This window comes from Ixodes scapularis, unplaced genomic scaffold (genome assembly GCF_016920785.2).
Source record: "Ixodes scapularis isolate PalLabHiFi unplaced genomic scaffold, ASM1692078v2 PGA_scaffold12__126_contigs__length_90152505, whole genome shotgun sequence".
NCBI lineage: Eukaryota > Metazoa > Arthropoda > Arachnida > Ixodida > Ixodidae > Ixodes > Ixodes scapularis.
The window spans coordinates 75,891,169-75,917,834 of NW_024609838.1; the positions used below are offsets into that span (position 1 = coordinate 75,891,169).

General features: G+C 46.4%; 1 protein-coding gene across 1 annotated transcript in view; it reads right to left on the reverse strand.

The window, feature by feature from the left end:
- LOC115323718 (collagen alpha-1(I) chain) overlaps positions 1-26,666 on the reverse strand; it is a 115,006-nt gene that overhangs the window by 51,414 nt on the left and 36,926 nt on the right. The window contains 1 exon segment of the mRNA XM_042289576.1: positions 3,602-3,696. Coding sequence (XP_042145510.1) covers positions 3,602-3,696 — 95 coding nt within the window.

The window sequence follows — 26,666 nt, forward strand, 5'->3', positions numbered from 1 at the left end:
GAAAACAGTGCGTAAAAACGTGACGGGGCGAAAAATAAACCAAAAGACAAAGGCGCGGCTCGACAAGCAACCCCCCTTCTCTCGCGTCACCACCTGCGGCAGTTTAGGTCGTGACCAGGTGGTCGATTGTCGCAAGTGTCGCTCCCGTCGTGACCTCGCACGTCTCTCTCTCCTATGCCCTGAAGGAGAGGCAGACCAACTGCTGCTTCCTCGCACCTTCCGTTTCCCAAACGAAAGCCTTTCTTTTAATCGGCACAAATGCACCGTGCACGAGTTGGCCACAGTTGTTGCTCCTTTCGAGGGAGAGGACATATCTGCCTTCCCTCTCGCCCGGTTGGTGTTAGCAGACAGCCTAACACCAACCGCCGTACGTGTTGCAAACGTTAGCCCAACCTCGAGGTTCCACTGGCGCCGCCAACCTGCAATCTTTTGGCAAAGTTCAACCGAGTTCGACTTCCTGGACAGAACGTAGCCTGACTGCTGCCTGAAATTTTCGAATTTCCCAGAAAAAAGTTATCTGTGTCTACTTGATTTCAAGGCAAACGTAAACTTTAACCGATTCAGCTACATTTCTGAACATCCTGCGTCCCCTCTTCCGGAGGCACCTAGCTCAAGAAATAAGGGTGCTTGTGCAGGCGAGCTGGTGAGCTGTCGTCTTTGGCTCAATGACCCTAGAGACGAAAGGACACAAAAAAAGGGGACAAATGCAACACCGCCTCAATATGAGACGCTCTTGTGTCTGTCCCCTATATTTGTGTCCCCTCGTCTCCGAGATTTTTCGGTATATGAAGGGCACTCGTTTACAATTTATATGCATGCGCATAATAGCCTAACTCATGTTCAACATTTGTTCAACTTCGAGGTGACAGCTCAAAGCGGCTGAACCTGGTCAAACTCGAACCTCGCCAGGTTCAGAACATCTCCGATTACCACCGCATTAGAAAGAAATAAAAGGGGGGGGGGGGGGGGGGGGAGATTCACCAGTGAGCCAGGAGCACAAGTTCGGAGTGGATCATCACTACATAAGTACGACCAAGTGGTGACTAGGAATGGTTTAAAAAATTTAGGAAAGTTAGTATTGTGTCTTTTCTTGTTTTTCAGAGTCAAAAGAGTATAAAAAGTGAAGAAACCAGAAGGGGAGGCTAGAGGGAATGCGAGAAGCTGGTCCTACCAAATCGGTCAAAGAGTCATTCAAACCAACTTCGTATTCTAAAGCAGTTGGGTGACTTTTGGAGTGTACAAACAACATTGCCTCAAGTGTCGGAAGCCTACAAGCTACATGTCAAGTAGCCATAAAACAGTGAATGGCAGCCAAAGGCCGCTCAAGAGATGACCAGTTAGCTTTGCTCTGCACCAAAACTTTTTTACCGAAAAGATTGCTGGCTCCTCAACACCGTGTTTTCTTTTTCTTCTTTCCACTTTCAAGAAAATAGACTAACCTGCATTTGTAGGATGTTTTCTAGCTCTTAACGAGGGTGAGGCATAAGAAACAGTAAAATTTACTGACCTGATTTTTCAGAATACGGTCCTAACCTAAAGAGTTCAGCACTTTAGGGCAAACAGACATTTGAAAGGGAGAGTCAACCTCGCGCGATTTTGAGACACACTTCTTTATCGAGCTGTCTTCAGGAAAGCCTTTACATTCTGGGGAAGGAGGGTTAACAAAACAAGCAATGGCGACGCGGTGGCGGCGCACGACGTACCGACGCTGCGACGGACGTGGGGCCACTACTTTGGGGCTGTCGTTCGTGGTACCGACAATCGATCTTCAAGTGCAAAACGTTGAGTGAGTCAAGTGTGAAAGAACCGCACGACAAACGGTGCACTCAACTTCGTCATCTGCTTCAAAGGCCGGAGAAGCGGAGAAAAGAAAAAATGCGACCTGGTGTAGCTACGTGACTTCCGGCCATGAGCTTCCGTGCTCGTGTATCGGTTTCGCTTTCGAGCAGCTGAGTTTTTTGGCTTTATCAAAGATATACGTAACTCTGCAGCGCAACATTTATTGGGTAGTCTTCTGAAACCATTTTAAATTGCCTGACAAAAAATTTAAAAAAAAAATTTTGGAGGGTGTCAGTGTTTCTTTAACCCAGGCAATTGAACATGCTGTAACTCTAAAGGCACACGTCTGATCTTTTTTAATTATCACGAAGCAGGCAGTCGAAAATCTTCCTTAAAGGGAAGATGGGGCACTTCTAGATTTGAGAAAAAACGCTTCAATTGCGTTCATTTGGCCTTTAGAATAACATATATCAAAATTATATTTCAATGCGACGCGCCGGAGAGCCATAAGAGCAATTTGAAAATAGGGCTGAAGCCCCGCCTCCCTAGCCTTGGCAAGCCAAAAGATCCGTCGATGACGTCACGGACAGCGACTCTCTTTCGCGTTTTTCTCCCGTTTAACAATACTTACGCGGCAAATGGTTCTGGTATTCGGGTTCACGAGGTAAAAATACACTTGAATTCACTTCTAACTCATTTTTTTCAAGAAGCTCCGTAGCTTCCCTTTAAAGGCCGACATACAAAACCTTGGTTTTGTGAAAGAAAGATAATCCTCTTAGTGCTCCCCTCTCAAAGGCTGTGAGGGGTGGGGCAAGGTAAAAAGTGGAAAGGATACAGGGAAGGAGGAGGCGCGAAAAAGTGCAAAGGGCTTCGTCACATATGCCCGAGCATTAATCCCAGTCAAAAAGAAGGTTTTGGATCTCATTGTCGGCTTAAGTAGACCTCCGCGCCAAAGTTCTGTTGTTATAGCGTGAACGCTCGCAAGCGACTGCTTTTTTTTTTCCTAGCTAACTGGAGCGTTCCCTTTCGTCAAACAGCAAAACAAACGACCAAACTGTTCAAGGTACATGCAGCAACAGGGGTGGTTTTGCCTTCTGCCAGTGAGCTCGCTAAACAAGCGCCGCAACCAAAACATGAGTCACGCTTGTGGTCAGGCTTTATGGTCCGTAACGGGTGGCACAAGTGACACTCCTTATCAGTAGGCAAGGGATTAAAATTTCCCAATATCAACTTTTTAGTAGCATTACGGTGAGCTCCGAAACCTTGACATCTGGCCAGACTGCTAGGGCTACGTTTGGGTGGAGACTGAGCGATCCGCAATGTGTAAATTATTTATGCAATAAAAAAGAAAATATAATGTATTTCTGCGGTATAGCCCATGGCCTATACATGTTTAAAAGTTAAAATTTTACCCGCCCGGTGCAGACTATACAAGGCTCTGTATTTTTCCAGATCACTATGACAAGACGTAAAGCATTTCATGAATAAAATATTATATTAACGGTGATTTATGTACGATACGAGCTCCTTTGTGAGCTAGTACAGCAGGCATTTGTCAAGGTGTGCTGTGTATAATTTTTACGCTCGAATTAGGCACTAAGAACGGACTATGCACCGCGTGCGGACTATCTAAGCAAAAACTTATATTTTTGACCCCAAATCTGCCTTTGCGGACTATACACCGGGTATGGACTATGTGCAAAAACTTTGTTTCGGGGACACGAAAAAAAAAGTTTACATTGTTTTTGGATTAAACTAGACTCTTTCAGTGCACGACTCAGCCAGACAGCGCATCCCAGCCCAAACGAATGGACGCACTCACAGAACAGTTGCCTGCCTGGTGAGGAACCTGAGAAGGCGGGCACAGATGTCGGGAACAACCAGGCTCTCGGGATCGAGCAGAGCGTCTTCCAATTCCTGCAAGGGGCAGAGACAGCGCTGAGCACAGATAGCCTTGTCGACAAAGCTAGCGGGTGTCCACAAGCGAATGCATTTTCACGGAAAGCGCGAGGCACTGTCTAGGGGTTGGCCTGCATGGATTTCTCCGCCCCCTACGAGGCGGCAAGATAAGACACTTCCAAAAAAAGGGACGTGCGCAAGTTCAACCACGAGCACAAAACCGTCACTGAACGTTGCAGCGTCAGGGACCAGTACATCAACTTTGAGAATGCATGCGTAGAACTGTGCCACATTCAGAATATGCCAGGAAGCATCTGTAAATTTTTTGGTATTTTACCATCTGCCTATAACCAAGAGCTATGCCATGTGACAAAAAAAAAAAAAAAGATTGCCACCATAAGGGAAAAAGACAGAGACTACTACTTAAGCATTGACCCTGAGAAAAAAGACAGCGTGAAATACCGGGGGAGCGCCTGCTCCACTTTCACCGAAAGGTTAATCTAGGCATGGGCGCCTGTACGGTCAAATCGGGCACTTGACGATTGATTTGCAAAATTCCCAAGTTTGAGAAATGTTAATAGTGGGCGGTTGAACAAAGTGGCCACTTGCGCCGTTTTTTATGGTAGTCAATCTTTAAATTCGGGGTTTGTTTGTAAGTCGCATAAAATCATTGCGTTCACCCAACCAGATCAGACTCCTATAAACATAATAAGCTACAACAGTTTGGAGCCTTTGTTTGCTGTACCATTTAATGACCCGAAAGGGGCAAGAAAAGCCTTTTTCCTTAAAACGTTTTATTTAAGACATGCATGTCCTAACCAGATAGGAAAAAAGAATTTCTTCTCCCTACATTCAGTGTTTCTTTAAATGCTAAATGCCACTGTATAGGTCGGTGCCCCTGCAGAAGCACATTCACCTGCACTAGCGGCTATGTGGCTGTTTTAAGCTATGTTATGCTCTGTATGCAACAAACACAAGCTTTTCATTCCTAGAGATATAGAATGCACCAGCCTTGGCCAGTAACTGGATGGATGGATGCTAACGGCTGCACCCTTTATATCGGGCGGTAGCTTGCGCCACCTGGCTTAGAAGTTAAGAACTGAAAGTATGCTTTCCCTCCTTCGCCAATTTGCTTACCCTCTGCAATTTCATAACTATAGTCCGTTGCAACTCAAGAAGGTAGGACGAGGGAAAGGCAGGCCGGGGAAGAGGAAGCAGACGGAAGGCTGGAGAAGGGAGGGGGAAATCTCCTTCCCTCTTTAGTGTTCCATCTGCTTCCTCCTTGCCAACCCGTTTTACCCTCGCCTTACCTCCTTGAGTTGCAACGGACTATAGTCACTGTAATGTGTTACTGTTTAGTGTAAATAACTTTTAACTATAACAGGGTTACTACTTATTGAAAGTACATAACTGTAAAGAGTAACGTGGTTACAGTTACCTTTCAGATTTCAACGCAAAACTATTCCAGACACAACCACCAAATCGTCTCAAAACTCGTGAGAGAAGGCACCACAAGAAATTGCAGCAAAACTGCCTGGAGCAACAGGGAGAGGAAAAGACAGATAAGGAGAAAAAGAGGTCTCTACTCTAGGGATGGCAATGTTGCGGCAGTGGACGTTCAACCGAAGTTGTCTGGTTTTGCAGCAGACAACTCTTGGCCAGCAGACGACAGCCGCATTCAGCACAGACGACAGACGCATTTGGCGTAGTGATACAAACACTCCAGCGACGTGTTGTCACGTGCACTGCTTTGACGCTCTTATTAGGTCATGGGGGTCGTAGCCTCCGCGGTTCACCTTATCGTGAAACGGAGTACAGATGGCGCCACTCGCAGCGCTGAATTTTTACGGTGAGGGCGTATTCAAAGGTCATTTGGAGAAGAGAAACAGGAGTAAAACTGATCATACCCTGGAGATAGTTTAAAATACATCAGAATGAGCAGTCGATTCAGTATAAAGAGACGAAGACGCTTACATTAAAGAGAAACAGTCTCAGTGTGACGACACATTATCCAAACTTATAGGTGGCTCGTTCAGAATGAGTTCCAAATTCCGACACGCTTGCGGGTTGCCAGACTTCCAGCAGTGCAGGCTAGATTGCCGGCTCCTAGTGCCCTTGCCGACGCCAGCGCCCCACATGGTCGCTTAACAAGCTCTTCCATAGCGTTACAAAGATCTGTGACCAGCAATATATTAAAGTACTCTGGTTCTATGTACGCTAAAAATTAAAATCAAAGGGAGCAAACATGCGAGTATTGACTATTGGGAAAACCTCAGTTTCTCAAAAAACAAGAATAATTACCGTGAAAAAAAAAATGTTTTTATCACGAACCTACATTAGTTTACAGTTATATTAACGGAATGTTCCCAATCCTTTTCGTAAATTAACGAAAAATAATGACATTAGTAAGCACCAACAAGTTACCTAATCAATTTCGTAAATGTAATACAGTTATTTATTTCCCCCAAGCAACTGTAACACAGTTACTTTTTAGAGGTAGAAGGATGGCTGGAATGTGTACAAGCTCAAAATTAAAGCTTTTACGCACATTTGTTTCTCTGTGTCCTCGCCACTTTTGTCATTATCCGTAAGGAATATTTCTTGCCAACATGATCAGGCGACATTAAACACAATAAAACAATAAAAAAAATAAGGTTCAGCTCTGGGGCATTGCATTCTGGTTCAGCCCAATATACCACCTATTAATGCATATGTCCTTCAATTAACTGCACACATGTTAGCCACAATTATATAAGATGCTGCTGGTGCAGAAACAATTGCAGTTGTTCCACTCAGGGCCGTACCCAGAAAAAAATTTCGGGGGGGGGGGGGGTTTTGGGGACAACGGCGGTCATTTTGAAAGTGTCTATCGTCTTATTTTCGCCTATGAATCATGTGCATCGGGCATATAATGGAGAGTTACAGCAAACCGGAGAACCGGCCAGGTTTGGTACCCGGTAGCCGACCGGCGCCACTGCGCGTGCGCAGAGGTGGAGATTAAAATCGGCTGGCTGCCAGTGCACCGACCAGGGCCGTACCCAGAAAAAAATTTCGGGGGGGGGGGGGGGGGAGGTCAGAACCCCCTAACCCCCCCCCCTGGTTACGGCCCTGGTTCCACTGATCTGAAAGTTAAATAATTGTAAACGGAATCATTGTAGCAGAAACGACGCTTGAAAATATCCAGATTATGAGAATTTGAGACATCTAAATATTATCACCGATGCAACTTGGGAACAAAGTGTTATTGTCGAATGGATCAACCTTATAATTAAGATGATGAAATGACGGTCAATAAGACACTGTCTCGTTATATCCACAATGGTACGAGGTGTCAATCTACGCACAGCCACTGCCTTGTACCACCAGCGGCACGAGTGTCAACTAGAATGTAAACACAAAGAATAGAAACAAACATACACACAGCTAACAACTCGGTTATAATTCCTCTTCTTCATCTCTAAACTTAAGTACTACGGTTATCTACGGCCATAACCGTAATTAGTGCAACCCTTAACATAGTGACTGCAATCATTACAGATGACCATTAGAAATTACCGACAAGACAATCCGAAAACGAAAGATTACTCGATCACACGGGATTCGCCGACCCCGCTAGCGCAGTTATTCGGGATGACCGTTATTAATTGTTGCCAGCACGATTGGAAAACCAGGCATTACAATTGAATGAAGAGAGAAACTGACTGAGAAAAAAAAATAGCTTCCGAACAAAAGAAAACAATTTTCTCTATAGTAGTGCGCTTCACAACGGAGATCCCAGACCTTTGGCACAACAGCGATCCAAGCTCAGATCTCACCTGGCAGCGACACCTGCCCGCCTCTGCCAGGCTATTGACAAGGAGGCAGGTAAATAGGATAGATTGCTGCCCCAGGAGGGGGCTGGGTGCATTATCTGCAGCCTGATAAAGATAAGAACACCCAGATTTCGAGCAAAGAAAAAGAAAAAAGGACGGCAATATAGCGAGCTAGGGTCTGCCAGCCAGTGACTCCTTCAAGTTCCGGTGAATCATTCTGATTCCAGGGTGCTTTTCTCCAGCCGAAAATTATGGGGAAAGTCACATTTGATTGTGCCATAGATTTCTCAAATAATAGAGACAGATTTCTCAAACTTTCAAGCTGCAATATTTCACAAAGTGGCATCTAGGTGGCAGGTGTCTGCTTACCAAGCTTCAGCATATGATATTAGGTCTGTCAAAAGTAAAATGCAAAAAAAAAAAAAAAATAATAACATTTAATTTTATTTTATTATGGATAGGTGTAGTTTTAGTAAGGCATGTTGCTGGGCTAACTAGTGTATGTTAGTTAAACATATAAAATAGCGCAAAAAAAAAAGACAGGGAAATGATGTAAACAAGACAAGTGCTAACTTGTCCTGTCACACACTTTTTTCAAGTGGATAATTTGCTTTAAACTCAAACTTGTTTTTTTTTTTTTTTTTTTAAGATTGATAATAGGGCTTACTTGTATGCTTTTCACCTTAGATGTCAGATTGGATTTTATGCCAGGTGACATATTTATAGCCTTAAATATGTTCCGTAAACTTTTTTTTCTCTTTGCAATGCCCCATTGCATGCACGTTCACAAGAGGTGCAGCCTGCTGCACAACAAGAAGCTTTTTAGAGGCAACTGTAATTTTTATAGATAAATAAATAAATACATATAATTAAAATTATTATAAAAAAAAAAAAAACTCAAAGCAATAATAGCAGGAATTCTGTCACCTACGGCATCTACAGCAGCTTGAGCCGTGGTCCAAGAAATCAGCAGAGTCCAAATTATAAACCAATTTTGCCAGGTCACAAATCAAAAACATGCAAAGATTTAAAACAATATATCAAGAAACGTTTGCCGTTGCGCAGCTTTGGCGAAAACGAAACCACTAGAGAGCGCGCGCTTCGGAAAGGCTATCGTAAAATAAGCTCGGGAGGAAACAGGAAAGTAGAGACGCTTCAACGAAACCGAACCAAAGCAGCAAGGAGTATTTAAAATATAGACTAAAGAAGCAATCAAACGAAACAAAAACGAACAAAAACAACGACCGCTACCACATTCCAGTCGCCGACCGTCGAATGCCCCCTGACCTCTCTCCCCTCCCTCTTTTTGGTATCTCCTCCTCTCCCCTCGTTCGGACATGACCAGCGAGACACAAAATCGAAAATACGCAAGTACGTATGCAAAAATCGTAGCAAAACGTCGCATCCCAGTGCCGTTTCCCCGCTCCGCGGAGCAGCGCAGATTCGCGCTTTTCGTGGCATCCCCGAGATGGCGCTGCCTGTATCAGCGGCGCGAAATCGTTTTCGGTCGACCCAAGCCGACTACGGTTGGCTACGGTAGATTTCAGCGAATTCGACCTCCGCCTTAACAAAACAAATTAAAAAAAAAATAAAAATAAAAAAAAAATCCAGGCAGACGCACGACAAGTTGCCGCAACACATACTCGAAATCTACCATTAAAAAAAAAAAAAAAAAAAAAAAAACGCACAGTTAAGTTTTAATTTTTAGGGTCGCTTCAAATTAAGGATTGGCTGGACATCTCATTTTTCCCACAACCATAGAAATGTCTGTGAAATTGTCACGTTCATATATTTTTATTATTATAGCAATTATTATTATTCTTGTAGAAATTCAAAAGTTGGGTGAAATATGGGTCGCATCCTCGCATTCCTAGTCAAATATCGAAGGCGGGTGGGAAAAAGTTTAGTCGAAGTGGCCCGCTCGACTTGGGACGCGAGGCGCGAGCCAGTTAAAACGGGACGCCGATAAATTTCTTTGAGTGCGCACCTAGACAAAGAACGCGCTGGCAGTAGGGTCGGTTGTTTACAACTGCCTTCCCCGTTAACATTGTAACACTGACACCCGTGCGTTCTAGAAAACTCCAGTGATGTGATTGGTCTAAGCCATTTTGGAGCACATTTTGGAGCAGCCAAAACAGTGTTTTGGAGCAGCAAATGTGGCCTTTGGAGCAGCCAAGACAGTGTTTCAAAGCTAAAAAAGTGACTTGTGGAGAATATATTCTTAGAAAAATAAATATTTGTTTTAAGTGCTGGACAAACGAAGGGCACTATGTGTTGTGTTGTGATGTGACGTGTTGGGGCGGAACTCACTGCCTGTGTGTTTGCTGCTGAGACATCCCACAAGTATACAGTGCTGTAGGCAATGCCGAGCAATTCCGAAAAAAAAAAAAAAAAAAAAAAACTTGCTATTGTTTTACTGGTTCCAGACGTGGCAGATTTTTATAAAAAGTAAGCAAATGTAAAACAATGGATTGCAAGCGTCCCGGCTGGTGCCTCTCGTGCAATCATGTTCACCTCCTCGTGAGGGCAACTTCGGCAGGCTTGCAGTTACACGTGCTTCGTCACGCGCGCGGAAGCAACGGCTGCTCAATCAAAACCGAAACCATGCCACTCCGCTCCGTCGCCAACTGGTTCCCAAAATAGTATGCAAAATGTAACTGTCCAGCAGACGACAATAAACAGTCCAGCGGAGCGTGCTTGCCAGGCCGGCAGGCGAGGTACAGGCTAAACACACAGAAAAAAAGAACCTGAGCGTATCGATGCAAGACATTGCGATCGAATCAGGGTAAAAAAGTTCTTGGAGCGCTTAAATTTGTGCAACGACTGAACTCGAGACAAACAAGCGCGGTGTGCGGGTTCAGCGTGCAGACATTGCCTTCTTTGCTTTAGCTCACTTCTCGTCATCAACTTTCTTTCGCGGCAGATTTCTCACGTACTGGGGTCCCTCTCGAAAGAAAGCTTATCGAGAAAAACCTAGGTAATCAAAACTTCGCCAAGCAGTCATTGAGTTAAGGAGGGATCTTTATAGCAGCGTATGATTTAAACAAGAGCAGGAATGTCGATGCGTTTCAGTTTAGAAAGCGCCATATCTGTAGCGACGTGGGGACGGACACATACGACGTCGCGCGATCACGGCGAAGGTGGTCGCGCGAGCGCTTCAGCTCACGAAGTAACTCTAGCCGCGCAAGTAAAGGGCTGTTTATACTCCGACGTTGAGCGCAGTGAACGCAGCGTAGCGCAGAACGCGCGCCGTTCATTGGCCGGCAACCAGAAACTCGATATCTGCGACCAATCCGTATCTGTGCGGGCTGCGCCACGCCCGTCGACGTTACGTTTGAGTATAAACGTACCTTAAAGGGATTGTCCGGTCAAATTTTGTATCCGAGAAAACAATTGAATATCATTGTTATTGCCTCGAGACGGATCGTACGCGCAATATCTGAATTTTATATGTCCCTCTGCGTGAGTAATTGAATTTATGCTGCTTTAATCGCATTCTAGCGTAAACGCTGTTTTTGTTGGCAACATTGAAGCTCTGACGTCATAAAACACAAAGCGAGCATTTTCGTCTGCCTCAGCGTGCTTCGTTTTTGTTGTTGTGCTCGACTTTTTTCGTAGTTGGGTGAGATTTTTGTTGCGCGGTTGGGTGCCACAACCACCGGGCAGCACATGCAAGCCAAGACATGACGTGTCACACTTTTCCGCGAGATGTGCAGTGTCGAGCGAAGTGGATCGTCGCCGTGCGTAGGGACTAGGTTCCTGTCAAGATCGAGATCCCGCTTATGCAGCAATCATCTCACAGAAGAGAGCAACGAGCTGAGCTCTAAGCGGACAGGAGGCTCGCTGAGGTATACGTGTGATGCTGTGCCAACGATATTAAACTACGTCCATCCACTCCTCACCCAAATCGGATCAATCAATTTGATTATGCAGCGATACCGAAACCAAACATCTGGAAACGATACCATAAAGGCCCGTACACACTCTTGCGACCAAGTACGACTGAGAGAGACGAGATCTCTTAAGGCCCGTTCACACTCTTGCGACCTCTTAAACGTGGGTTCCTTAAAACTTCTTAAACCAGAGAACACACTGGCGCCATCTATTGGGAAGCAGTGTAAACTCGGCGGTCCGGCATATTTTTTTTTATTTCTCGCGCATTATCCTTTTTTTCTTGGCTCGAAAAACTTTTGTCAATGTTATAGCCGAGCCTTTCTATGGGTATTACGCACATTTGACCTCGGAAATCCTGCAAAACCTTCGCTCTTGTGAAATGCAGTTCCAGGCTCACCGCATAGATGGCGCCACAATGCCAGTGTGTTCCCTCATTCTAAAAACATTTAAGAAGTTTTAAGAGATCTCGTCTCTCTCAGTCGTACTCGGTCGCAAGAGTGTGAACGGGCCTTTACTTCTTAAATGTTTCTAGAATGAGGGAACACACTGACATTGTGGCGCCATCTATGCGGTGACCCTAGAACTGCATTTCACAAAAGCGAAGTTTTTGCGGGATTTCCGAGGTCAATAGTGCGTAATACCCATAGAAAGGCTCGTTTATAACATTGACAAAAGTTTTTCGAGCCAAAAAAGAAAGGATATTGCTCGAGAAATAAAAAAAAAAATATGCCGGACCGCCGAGTTTACACTGCTTCCCAATAGATGGCGCCAGTGTGTTCTCTGGTTTAAGAAGTTTTAAGGAACCCAGGTTTAAGAGGTCGCAAGCAGTCGCAAGAGTGTGAACGGGCCTTAAGCTGTATTTAGCACGCGTGCAGCCCGATTCTGTTTGACCCGCTTGTGAAAGTGGAGCGTGACTACGATTCACCAAGCTTGTCCAAGTCAAGTGACAACATGCATTTGAACGATTCGCCGTTTGTGTCCGACCCGCGGACATCACCTCTGAGGGAACGATCCGCAGCCTCATCACCGATCCAGTGGATCCGCTCACTTGTGTACCCAGAGGCCGCTTCGTGTACTTAGGTGCCGCTTCAGAGGCGAAATCTGCATCCTCTGCTTTGCAAGCGCCCCTAGTTCGATCGGTGGCCGTCGCAGTTGTGTTTGCTCGAAACGGCATATACGTTTGCTCGAAGCTTGTGGCTGTCTGCGAGTAATTTGCTGCTAAAAGGCGTGACTTTTTTTGCACATGCTTGGGAACTGCGTTAAAAGAACCGTATTTAAGTAGGGTAGCCTTGGCGACTATATAATTCGAAACAAAATACAAGACATCCATCGACCAACGCTAGTTATCCCGACCATCCGACAAACCTTTGCGTTTTGTGACGTCACGCAGCACCTACGGATGTCAGCCATTGACACTGGCGAAATTCGGGGTGCAGTTTCGTACATAGGCTCATGAAAGGTTTAATTAATAACGGGAGATCATATATCAAAATAAAAATGATGTTAGTCTACATGAAGGCTCCCTCGACGTAACGAGCGCAAGAACTTAAGTACTTCCGGTTTCGACCGGACAATCCCTTTAACTCTCGCCGCGCGGCATGTTTGGCACTCGGCACACTAACATCGGAGGGTGTGCACACGCACGCGTCTATCGCAAAAAATATTTTAAAAAAAAGAAAAAGAAAAGAAAAAAAAAAAGACGCGGGATGAGATTTCCCAGACGACGAGAGCGCGAAACGCGAGACGACGGGAAAAATCATGCAAGACCGAATAGCAATTGATGTAGGGTACTTTGTGTCCGGCGGCGTCTTTTGTGCCACCAAGCTCACGCATGCTCACTTGCGGTTTTCAGTTTAGTTCCGTTTTTGAAAGGCGACCAAAATTGGTCCTTTGGCGCAGGCTTGGCGCAGATTAGCCATATTTTGGCGAAATGTAGCAGGATGTGGCAGGGTTAGCCCCTTGGCGCAGTTTGGCGCAATTGGCGCAGCAATCACATCACTGAAACTCTCTAGCCACGAGCGGTAACAGCCTCTGCATGACTGGTTTAGCCCGACGATGCATTTGCGAATGGATCGTAACTTTTCTTGGACACCCCAGGCTCGGCGTCAAACGTGCAAGTTCGACTGGTTCGGCAGGCAAACATTCGAACTTTGAGCGAGAATTCGACAAAGTTGAACGTGTGAGCTCGAGCTCTGCAAGGGCCCGGCACACCCCACCCCACCCCGAAGGCCCCGGAACCCGAGAGCGGCAGCCTTTCCCGAGCGGCTCGAGTGCGCCCGACGCACTCTCCCGGGGCTCATTCGGATCGAGACCCCGAGACGTGCTCCCAAAGTCGAGGCACCTCCAGCCTAAAATCACTTTATGCGGGAAAAGAAGAGCGGGACAAGCTCCCTTTGCGCCCTTCACACTCTCCAGTTTAGCAGAGGGAACGTCTCCTGTCCAGCTGTGTTTGTCCCCCTTGTTCCCCTTCTCCGGGGATTATTTCTGTCATCCTCTCCAGCGTTCCTTCTGCTGAAGTGGAAAGAGTTGAGGGTTCTGCGGGAAGAGCTGGTCCCGCTTCTGACTTCTACGCACAAGAATCCAATTCTCAGAAAATATTATAAATTCTATAGAAGTATTAGGGTTTACAGAAAATAAAGCTATACATACTTTCAATTCCGCAGTTTATTAACGCGAACCAATCACAAAATATAACCAGTATACCCAATCATCCGTTGCTTTAACACAAACTTTTTTTTTTCTACTTAACTCGTTGGTGATGATCCCCGTGTCATGGTCAATCATTTGGTTCGAGGCCTTTAAAATGCCTAACATATAAAAAAAGTGACAGACCAATAAAGGCCTGTTCACACATGCAGCGGAGCGCTCCAAGCATAGCGCTGACCTCGCGCTAAGCGCGTGCTGACAGGAGCGTTCACCAGCTTTTTATCGCACCGTCAGAACTGTTGCTCATGGCAGACGACAAGTAGTTCACGACACGTGAGGAGCGCTACATTAGCGCTTCGCTGCATGTGAGAACCGACCTTAACTGTCAACAGTGTTAACAGCAAGCAGTACGGTCGACTAAATCTGCTGGCCTCGAAAAGAAACCTCAGTGTACCAGTGGGCAATTATGTAAGAACGTCTATCTCACAGTAATAGACCTATTGCTACGTTACTCAAGCATCAAGGAGAATGCAGGAATTGGTGTTCCACGCGCCCATCGTGCTGGCCTGAGCAGTAGAAAATTTTCTAAAGCAAAAACCTAAAACAAATGAAATCTTGCACACGCGTTCGTCAACGCTTTATTTGGGTTATTTACTTCCCATCTTTTATACGGTGAAGGCGTGCGCGTGTGGAGCGTGGAACACCAATCCCTGCATTCTCCTTGACGCTTGGGTAATATAGCAAATGGTCTATTAACGGCAAATGAGCGCTGGTTAAGTGGCGCAAGCCGCCGGGAGGATCGGCGACGTAACGCTCTTTGACTCTCCCATTGACAGTTAGCACAGTGGTGCCAACACTAATGTCACATTCGTCTGGGGCGCACCGCACAAATACAATAACACCGCCGCCCTTTAAAAAAGCATGAAAGTCGGTTTATATAGCTACTGCGAAATGGCACTGCGAGACGGCGCCACCGGCCCTTGAGCGACTCGACCTGAACCAACAGTGCAGCCGTGCAGTTCCCGGTGTGGCCGCTGCGAAAGAAATGGCGGCGTTGCGATCGTCTTTAGTTCGGTTCTCGAGTAGGGATCGGAGCCACTTTTTCGAATAAGGCACTATGGTAGTTTCCCAACGGAGTTGTTCTAGTAACGACGGCATGGAGGTAGGACGCTTCTGGAGGCGACATCATGCCCCCACAGGTGAAGCCGGGGCAGACTTCCGGTTTGGAGGCAATCCCCCAAAGATGACCGAAAACCATGGAGGTAGGGGCTCCCGAGGGTGACCAGAACAACTGTGGTCTCGGTCATCGTTCGGGCGTGTCCCTCTACGCTTCTGGCTTCACCTCTGGTGGAGTCACGTCGCCTCCAGAATCTTCATGCCTCCATGCCGAAAACGAGCAAAACAAAAAAACGCTATTGGACGGACTCGCGCACACTTTGGACGCTAGTGGACGGACATGGGCACCTTCGGGGGCGTTCCCCCACCGACCGGGACCTGGTTTGAGTCGGTGTGTCGCCTCCTCTTTTTCCTTCCTCCATAACTGGTGTGTTGACCCGTTGAGCGCGTCCCAAAACCTCGTCCGTCCATCTCCGCCCGATGACGTCATAGAAGTGCCGATGACTTCATAGAAGGCCGCGATCCTGCCGGTATCACAGCAGCTGTGGTGGATGTGTAGCAGACGCCTGTTTTTTTGCTGCGGATCGCTCTCCGTCTTGAAGGGTGGTTCACACACTTGCCTGAGTCCGATCGGCGACTCAAACTGCTTGCGACGTACGGGTTGCTATGGCAACAGCTGCGTCGGCTCCAACTAAACGGGGTAAAAACTAAGTGTCGCGAACTTTCGTCGAACCTTGATTTAGACGTCGAACCTCATGGTTCGACTAGTTCGCCGACCCTCAACCTTTCACTAAAGTTCGAACACGTTCACTTCTGGACAGTGTTGCCCGGCTTCTACACGGATATTTCGAATTTTGAGAAAGAAATAATTTAGAAAGTAGTTTATTTTATATTTTATTAATGGTCACCAATGTTTATAAAATATAAAAGCGAAAATATGCGCTTCTAATGATTTCGTTAGTTAGTAATATGAACCAGTGATGCACACCCAACAAATATTTCACTTTTCCTCCGCCAAGTGGAATCAACTGTTCTTTTGTCCTTTTTTTTCTTCTTCTAGCTTTTTTCTTTTTTTGCGCATGCGCACAAAAGTAGAACTTCAGTCGAACCTTCGTACAACATCACGTTGAAAGTTCGAAAAAGTCGAACTTGGTCGAACTCGAACCTGTGCAGGTCGCGACATCCCTAGTAAAAACCGGTTTTGTTGGTGTTGACGCAGCTGTTGCCATAGCAACCCGTGTGTCGCAAGCCGTTGCAGCTGCCATCGATCGGACTCGAAGGAACTGTGCGAATCGCCCTTGACAGTTTAGGGCGCAGCGACGACAACACTCAGATTGCTCTTGTTTTATTTTTAATGCGAAAGCATTAACTGTTTCATGGAGCGAGCTGACGTCATCAGTCTGAAGCGCAAAAACGGCACCTAGTTTCCTTCGGTTCCATTGACTGGCGCGCGTCGACGGGGCTCCCATTGGCCGCTGTGCTCGTCAGTTTCCACGACCGCTCACCCCATGGCGCTGCGTGTCCATCAGCGCGGAGCGTCCAAGGTCACCAGGGGAGCACACGCGCCGACCGGCGACGAAAAGGCCTACGTCACAATGCATTCACAACTCATAAGAAGTGCTTAGGTGTACCTCGATCTTTTTATATATATATATAACTTTTACGTTTGACCGCCAGGCATCCGACATCACGACGCTCTGACTTTTGTGACGTCTTTGTTGCCACTTCGAGACACGTTTGGATGCATGGGCGGAATGGGACGCTGAACACACCAGTCGGAGACACCTTCCAGGCACCGTCACAAACTGTTGGCGCTGCACTACATCATTCGCCCGCTGCCAACATAAGCCCCGAAATAATCTACTGACAAGAATAAAAGCCGACATAAAATGTACGCGAAAAACGTATCTCCAGAGGTACGCATTGGCATTAAGGAACAATGAACTCACCGAGCTATAAAGTAGAGAAAGTGAGAACACGAATAATCCGGACGAGGTATGTCGGTGAAACTCGCAAACGGTTACATCAGTTACATCCAGCACGTTAAAGAAGCGAATAAGACGTTAGTACCGAACAATCGCCCTGCCGGAAAAGAAACGTAAACGGGGACCGAGCAAAGTTAATAATTTTAATGACTTTCAAATAGTCGATGAAAGGAAAAACAGACGGTGGAGCACACAAAACCGCAATAAAATTTGCTTTCTGGAAAAACAGCTGTCTGTTGTTGATTCTTCTTTTTCTTGCCTTGTGTGGTCTGCTTGCTAGTCTAATTTTACCGCTCGATTAATTACTGGCTACATAATTTCCTACAATATCGTTGTCCTCCCGTCAGACAAGCCACGCAAAACGGCATAAAACGTATTGTAATTTGTGGATTTCTTTTTTTTTTTCGTTTTTGCAAGCGGTATTGGTATTTGGGCAAAGTATGAGCCCTTTGCATTACTTCCTCTTTTTTTTATTATTCATTTATCTCGAAAAACGCCTTGAGTTATACCAGTTACACCATAGCCTGGGTAGATCCACTCAGTGTTCCCAGAGTACCGGAACGTCACGACATTGCAATTGATGGCTTCAAAATGGCGGCTTTCGGCTCTGTACGATCGAAATGATCGAATCGAATAACACCCGGACAAAGAGACACGTTCAAAACTCCCGCGTCAGTTTTTTTAGCTCAAGCGGGCGCTATGTAATGCTCCGAGAAACATCCAGTGACTCCAGTTTGGGCCACTTAGCAAGATGACAGACCAGTCAGACGCTGTGACAGACAAGAAAGAAGAAAAAAAAAAAAGACGGAACGGGAAGAAAAAGGTAGCAGACAATATACGCGCCGCAAAGAGGTCAAAACAAAAAAGGCGGAACTGAGATGCACAAGGGGCTCTCCTACAGGCCCGGGCTCCTCTGTCCGTGGGTGTAATACCGACGCGAATGGCCGGCCGCGTGCGAAACCGGGGGATACTCGAAATAAACGCGGAGTTGGGTGCCAAAGCGGCGTTTCCGAGCTCGGGTTGATCCTCAAATAGCAGCTGGTGGCTCGCGCGAGCAAGGGCTCGAGCCGTCCTGGCATCGAGGGACGCGCATTCCCCAAGCAGACGACGCTTTCCGCGGGGAGCAGCGGGGAGGAAATGCAGACGACATGGCGCCCATTTAACGATGATGATGATGGAGCTGATCACGACGCTGAGGATGACGATAAATACGATCCCGAAGCAGACGAAACTTACCGCGGGGAGGCAATGTAGACAACATGGCGCCCAACCACTCACGATGATGATGATGATGGTGGTGGTGGTGATCCCGACGCTTATGATGATAAATACGATTCCGAAGCAGAAGACGCTTTCCGCGGAGAGGAAATGCAGACGACATGGAGCCCAAAGGCAGCATCTCACGGTGATGATGATGGTGGTGATCATGACACTGATGATGATAAAGACGATCTCGAAGCAGACGACGCTTTAAGCGGGGAGGAAATGCAGAGGACATGGCGCCCAACATCCCACGATGATGATGGTGGTGGTGAACGTGACGATGACATCATCGTCACGTCCCACGATAATGATTATAAATACGATCCCAAAGCAGATGACGCTTTCCGCAGGGGAGAAATGCACACGACTTGGCGCCCAAAGGCAGCATCTCACAATGATGATGATGGTGGTGATCACGATGCTGATGATGAGAAATACGATCCCAACGCAGACGACGCTTTACGCGGGAAAGAAATGCAGACGACATGCCGCCCAACATTCCATGATGATGATGATGGTGGTAATCACGACGCTTATGATGATGATAAATACGATCCCGAAGCAGATGACGCTTTCCGCGGGGAGGCAATGCAGACGACATGGCGCCCAACGGCAACATCTCACGATGGTGAAAATCACGACGCTGGTGATGATGGTAAATACGATCACGAATCAGACGATGCTTTTCACGGGGAGTAAACGCGGACAAGGCACCGAACGGCAACATCTCACGATGATAAGGAGGGGGTCATATCTGTCCAAAGAGAATTTCTCGTTATTCCGAAAAACGTTCATCAGATTACGTTCACAATTATTTAAGCTTAATCAATGCTGCTTGTTGAGCAAGCTGGTGCTGTAACTTTGAAAACATGGTAGCGCCTTTTGACACGGACGAGAGGGGAGAACAGGACAACACAATGCGCTATGTAAGCTTAGGCCCGACATCCACAGGCACACAGCCCGGCATACAACGCACAGCCGAGCCACACGTGTACCACCCGCGAGCTAACTGAATAGTTTTATTTCTACGCAACCTTGCCCAGTTTTTTTATACTTGGTATCCGACAAATAAGTCCAACCTGAAAGAAAAAGATTACTTGCTCCAGCATCTCAGCTGCCTTCCCACTCTCAGTACGTCGCTGCCTCGTCTATTTATACTAAGTATGGATTGGATATGTAAAAGAAAATAACAAGAAAGAATCGCGTGATTCACAAAAAGCTATAAGGTGTTTTTATTTTATTTCTCTTTTTTTGTGTGTGCGTTGTTCACACCCACGAGCTACCCGTCCCGCGGCGCCAGTGGTGACATCAGACGAGGATAACGATCGGGTTTTCCTTCAAAATGTGACACGGCCAGGTTGTCCGCCCCCTTCACACTCCCCTCACTTCGGGAGGTGACGTCACTACCAGAAGGTGACCCCCCACTTTCGTTCGCGAGGTGTCATCCATTAAGAACGGCTGGCGTCAGCAGAAACCGAAATATTAGCAGACGGCAACCTCTGATCCACATCAAGGAGTAGAGCCCCGTTCATACTCTTGCAACCGAGCACGACCGAAAGAGACAAGACCGGTTTTTAAGCCTCTTGCGATCTCTTAGGACCAGCTCCGCTACATCGCATCCGGTCCTAAGAAGTCGTAAGAGGATTAAAAACCGGTCTTGTCTCTCTCGGTCGTACTCGGTTGCAAGAGTGTGAACGGCGGTTTACGCGTTAAACCACGGAAATTAGAATAGAATATAGAAAGTATGAATGACGGCGTGCGCTGGGTGGGTTTTACCGTGTGTCACTGAAGGGGCAAGAGGCAGGGGAATTATTAGGCAGACAATCGAAGAGGCCTTCTCCCAGCTTGAGCAGAGGGGACAGTAGGTAGCATTGACAGCAGCAGTGTAGCGGAGGAGCAGAACTGTGCAACAATGGAGGCGACCACAAGAGAAGGGGATAAGGCAGAAAGTAAGGTTCCAGCAGCTACAGCGACAGGCCCAGACGACATACCAATGGAACTCATAAGGACACCAGGAAAAACAAGCAAATTGAAGTTACGGCATGCGATTAATCAAGTAGTTATCGGAGAAGAGGTACCTAATGATCGGAAACTAAGTAAAATGAGACTAGATATAAAGGAAAAGGAAACAAAGACAACATCAGGTCATATCGCCCGATAACGGTAAGTTCAGTTCTATACAGATTAGCTATGCAGATAGCAAATCGGACAATGGAGGAATGGGAAGAAGATATGCAAACACTGGGTGAGCTCCAAAATGGATTCCGAAGAGATAGATGACTAGAAGGTAACTCATTCTTCACCACTCAATGTATAGAAATAGCAATAAGGAACCAAACTCCTTTATGGCTAGCTTATTTGGACATCAAGGGAGCGAACGATAATGTGAGCCAGGAACAGCTTAGGAGTCAGCTGAAGGAGTACAGTTTAGATGCCAATTTGGTTAGGTTTCTTCAGCGGGTGTACACAGACAATAAAGTAGTTATAACATGGGAAGCAGAAACTACACAACCCGCAGCAATAAAAAGAGGACTCGAAAAATTGGATTGTGTGTATGTTTATACAGCCTAGAACTTGGTCTGCCTCAACGGGCGAGGAGTCTCCCAGCTGTAGATGAGCAATTTAGCCAGTGCAGTACAACCTTTAGCCTGGGGTCTTTAACGTGCACCACGCAGTAGTGATACACGACCGCACGCCGGTACGATGCTCATCCAGACCGAAACGGGCAGGGACAAAGAGGACTCCGGCAGGGCTGTCCACTGTCACCTCTACTCTTCACGATATATCTGAGTGAAATGGAAAATAAATTAGAGCAGAGCAACTTAGGTTTTGATGCGAGTTATATGGAAGGAGGGACAAATGTAATACATGTAATACCAGGACTGATGTACGCGGATGACACAGTACTCATGGCGGATAACCAGGATACATTACAGGAACTAGCTGGAATATGCGGAGAGGAAGGGTACGCCTTGTGCATGTGTTTTACTAGTGACAAGTCTGGAGTAATGGTGTTTAATGACGAAAAGAGGGAACCCCTGAGGATACAGGACATCGAAATAGACCAAGTAGGAAAATACAAATATCTGGGAGTCTGGCTCAATGAGGGAAGGGAATATCTAGAGGACCACGAGGATAATATAATTAGAAAAGGGAAAAGCAATTAATCTATTACGGAGCTCAAGGCACTAGGGCTGTCTTTTGTCAATGGGGTACTGTGCATGAAATCAGAGGTTCAATCAGGATTAGAAGATCGACAAAGAAGCGTGGGCAGATTGGCACGTGGAAAGGCACCAAATGAGGGAGTACAGGGGGACATGGGCTGATCGTCTTTTGAAAGCAGGGAGGCTGAAATTGTAAGTTGAAATTTGAACAAAGGTTGACCGAAATGAATGATACGCGGTAGACACGGAAGACATTCAAGTAAAGATTACACAACATGGACAAACCGAACCCGAAAGCTTAGATTTAAATAGCTACACACTAGTGATGGGGCTGAGCAGACTACTCCAGTAAACAAGGGAGTGAAAGAGGCAGAAAGAAAAATGTGGGAGGTAAGAATGCAGGAAAAATTAGCTCTAACATGTACAGGTCACAAAAGCAGGACATAAGAAAGGAAAATGTGCGACAATTCACTGGGAAGGTCTTTACTGTTTGAGGCGAGAACGGGAGTTGTGAGGACGAGAACGTATACGTTTAAATTTCAGGAGACAGACATATTATGTGCCGCTCGCCATAATGAGAGCGAGACACTAGAGCACTTGGTTTTGAAGTGCACAGGGCTTCGCCGTGCCCTCCCTGAAGGGGTGACGGATTTGGCCGGGGCCCTGGGTTTTGCTGGCGACGATGGAAGGACGGAAGAAAAAAGGATTACAGTAAAAAAAAAAAAAAAAAAAGCGACGAGAAGATTGGTGGAAATTATCTAGGGAAAACTGAATGATGCACAACTAACTAGCACAGTTGGGGACAGGCGGGAAAGAGGAAAATAGGGACTCTCTTGCTGGAAATCATTGCTGGACTCCGTTGCAAGCTTCATCCGACCAGCAAAGAAATCGTCAAGCTATCACAAGAGCTTGAGACTATGCTTGATCGTACCGTGTTCTTGCCGTCCTGTGAACATCTTTCTACAGTTGTAAATACATCGATAAAAATTAATGGTGCTGCGTGCATACGACGGTTTTTCAAATGCTCAAAAAGCGTAAACAAAATACTTTCAGCCTTTCCGCTCTGGTGAAGGAAGACCAGCGAAGCTGTACTATGGTGGCAGTGAAGTAATGGCCGGCCGCAAGTCGGCAAGCCACGGTGGAAAGGCTGAAATGCTTGCCGCCATCTATGAGCAACGGCGGGAACGGACAACCGGCAATCACAACACTCTGGACAGCTGCCACCATCTATGAGCGACGGCGGCAACCAGAGTGTTGTGTCGACAATTTGTTTGGTACCGTACACGATCCTGGCGAACCTACCCTTAACAGCTCCGCTGCAAAAAAAGGAGTTTAGGAAGTTTTAGCAGATCGTTCCTAAAGAAGCGTAGCTTATTTAGTGGCACTAATCGTTCCGATAGATCCGATGACGATGCTTCACCGATGCCTTTTTGCACAAGCATCGTGTCGTCGTTATCGGGCATCCTTGTCCGAATAAAACCAATTTTGAAATTTGGAGGCATCGCAACCATCTACGAAAAGTCTCCACCGGAAAAATTGTGTAGCCGTATCACCGCGAATGTTAAACCTGAGGCAAACCTTATATACGAGAGTCGTTCGTAATACATAAGACAAAAAAAAAAAAAAGCGCGCGTCAACCGGACAAAAAAAAATTATCGATCGCCACATGACAGCCAAAACTAAACACCCAAACGTCAACATTGCCCGTTCCTTTACCGGCTCTCTTAGCGGCTTCTTCGAAACGCCGAATACAAACGTAAACAAGCGGCAGGGAACGACACAAGAAATTCGCGTAAATAATATCCGAGGCCCGGGAAGTGCCATCCCTAATACCCCCCTTTTTTTCTAACCGACCGTCTTCCACGGATTTTTTTTTTTTTTTCTCTCGTTGCCCCGGTCACAAAAAACCAGGAACGAACACACAGACAGCGAACGAGCACACACAAACGCAGGCCACACGGACAACCCGAGCTTCCGAGAAACGCACATACAGACGCTCCCCTTTTTTCCCCCAATATCCCTTCACCCTACTTTTTTCCCGACGGCGGGAAAAGCGTAACACATTCCGGAATATTTTTTTTCTTCTTTTTGTTGTTTTCATCGTTAAAGCGCCAGACCCGCCGCGTGAGAAAAAAAAAGGGATCATGGTTACCTTTCACAAAATACAAGCACGTACGCTCTTTCAACCCTGTCCTCCCTACAACACGTAAAAGAAAAAAAAAAACGGCGCCTACGTGTATATACCTACCTATCCATAAAATAAAATACGAGGTCGATGATACGTTCGTAACTCGGCTGGAAATGAAAGTGCGAAGAAAGGGGGTAAAAAACGCGAAACAGCGTCGACTTGTGAAAATCTAACAAACATTACACGAGGGAAGAACGTAGAAATAGATCGAAGCCCTGGAACGAAAATAACCGAGAGAAAGTACGAAGAACTAAACAAGAAAAAGATCAGGCGGCGGCAACTATCGATCCCTGGGACGGGCGACACACAGGGAGCCGAAGCGAGGAAAAAGTAAGTGAGCCAACCTGACATCGAAACGGGAAAAATATACCAAGGAAACTGGGGAAAACCTGGGGAAAATATAGCGACCGACCGCAGCGCCACCGGGCGTCAAAAACGCCACCGAGAGCAGCGTCACCAGGTGGCAAACACGAAGAAATCGGTAGTTCCCTGGCGACTGGCTGTAATTCTGAAAACGTGCGCCACAGTGCGGACTAACTTACCTAGTTATACTCCGTTTCACCTTAAGTTGTACCGCAGAGAAGGCTAGAAGCGCGAGCTCATAGCGTTGGGAGCTGCTGTTGACGCACGAGAGCTTGTGCCGCCGAGATGTGCCCTAGAGCAAGGAGCTCGCGCTCGTAGCCTTTCCTGCGGTACATCATAAGGTGAAACAGAGTATAGTAGAGGTCCTAAATTTTGTAATCAATGGCAACGCTACGGCGTGCGTGAGTAGTGCCCAAACGGTATCGGTAGAATCACTAGACAGTTTCAAAATATTCCGAGATTCTACTTTTTTTGGGAACATCAAGTGTTAAATTTTTAAGGCTATTTTCGCATATCGTTTAAAGTTCCTAGGAATGTTTTCAGCGTCAAGATTACGAAACTAACTAGAGCTATTCAAGACTACACTCTAAAACCGGTCTCTCATAAAAAGCGCTGTCCCTCTGATTTTAGAGGGGACAACAATGCTTTCAGGGGGACAGCTCTTTTTAAGAGGGAAATTGAAAAATAAAATAGCAACATCTAGAGGGACATCAACATATTAAGAGAGACCAGGGAAACCGTTTCGTTAGTCCCTCTGAACAGGAAAGACAGACAAAAAGATTCACGCGTGTCCCTTCATATTAAGAGGGGACCGGTCCCTCTTAACTGGACCAATGTAGTTCGGTTAAAAGGAAGGGGGCAGGCGCACTAATCCACGGCAAAGAGTTCGGACGGTGCTAAGGCTTCGCGCCAATTCACGGAGAGCTGGAAACGGTCGTTGCCGGAGAGTCGCAAGCGTCATGCTGCTCGTTTGACTTCCTTCGGGTGAGTAATCCTGTCATATTGGCGCTTTTGTTTTGGGTGCGTTGCGGGTGGGAATAACGAGCCATCAATATTTTCACGCTGGCTGTGAGATGCACGAGCTTTGCATGTAGAGTGAGAGTGTTCAGCTGTAGTCCGCGGACGCGGTCGCTTTCTGGATCTGCTCGTTCAGCTAGGACAAAGCGTCGCTAATCGTTTGCCCTGCCGTGAGCCGCAGGGCTGTCTTTCGCACAAAACACTTTTAGCGGGTTAGGGTGTCCCAATGTGTACGCGTCTGTCTTAGGCTGGTGATATCAGACCATTTTCTGTCCGACGCTTTTGTCTACTTTTTAATTGCGAACGCGCGTTCGTTCTTCCCCCAGCTCGAGCTGCTAGCTTTGGCACTGCTACGCCGGCATTTTAATACCGGCAATTTCCTGGTATTTTATCCGTGAGCGTACACTGTCGGCATCGAGTACTACAAAGGATGGCATCACCCTCCCTAAGGCAAAGCCAACATAAAGGCACTTTAGCGGGGTTAGTCAGTGTTTGTAAGCTTGGCTCGCCGATTTTTTTCCCGGTGTGCACTCTAAATGCTTCAGGTTGACCGCCCGAGAGCGTTGATTGACAGAAACAATGTTGGCGATTTTGCGTTTGTTTGCCTACACAATTCATTACAGCAATTTACACTGCAACGTTATGTTGTAGACATCGTTAGCGTTGCAGTGATTATGAACATTTTTTTCTCAAGTGGGCGGCGAGCAAGAACCCATAATGTGTGTATATGTTTGTGAAAAGGGCAGGGGGATTGGACGAGCACAAAACAAAAAGAAGAAATAAAGGTGTTTTTTTTTTCTTCGCGTGTTCGCGTTGCGTCGGCGTCTGCGGAAGGGGGGGAAGGGTGTAGCGGTGGCCAGGGAGTACATTTTTTTTTTTTTATTTCTTTGGCGTACTGTTTTGTTCGTTATATTTTGACGGTCGTGCCGGCACAGCTACCGGCTTTTTTTTTTTTTTTTTTTGTCGCCGACCATGTTTTTGTTTTTGGAGATTTTATATATGATGTTTATTATGCTCTGTGAAAAGCGAATGCAAAAATAGAAATCTAAGTTTGACGCTGACGCAATTTTTTTTTCTTTTTTTTACAATTGCTGCTTGCAGGACGATCTTACCCCTGACGAAAAAGTTCCAAGACCCAAGACCTTCTTCGGTTCGGAGAAAGGGATCGTTTTTGGAAACTGGTCAGTGAAACTCACCGATAGCACGACTATGGAGGGGGCACTAGTCATGTGCTTATGGGTGTATTACATAACGGGACTCTCCTACCCTGTGGCATGTGGACGAACCCTTGGACTCCTCTAGGGTCTGCTCGTTGAAAATGAAGTGTTTCGATTTAGTTTATGTCAGAGAAGCTCATAAAATCGCTTATGGTCGTTCAAAAACAAAAGAATTTCTGAGCTTCTCCTGATGGCAAGAGACGCCGAATAATTCGTTTTTAATGCTATGACGTAGGTAACTACGCTCCAAAAAAAAAAGCACAGGAATCTAGTTTCCCGAGCCAGCACTTGGAAAGTCAATCACCGTAACTCACGGAAGCAGC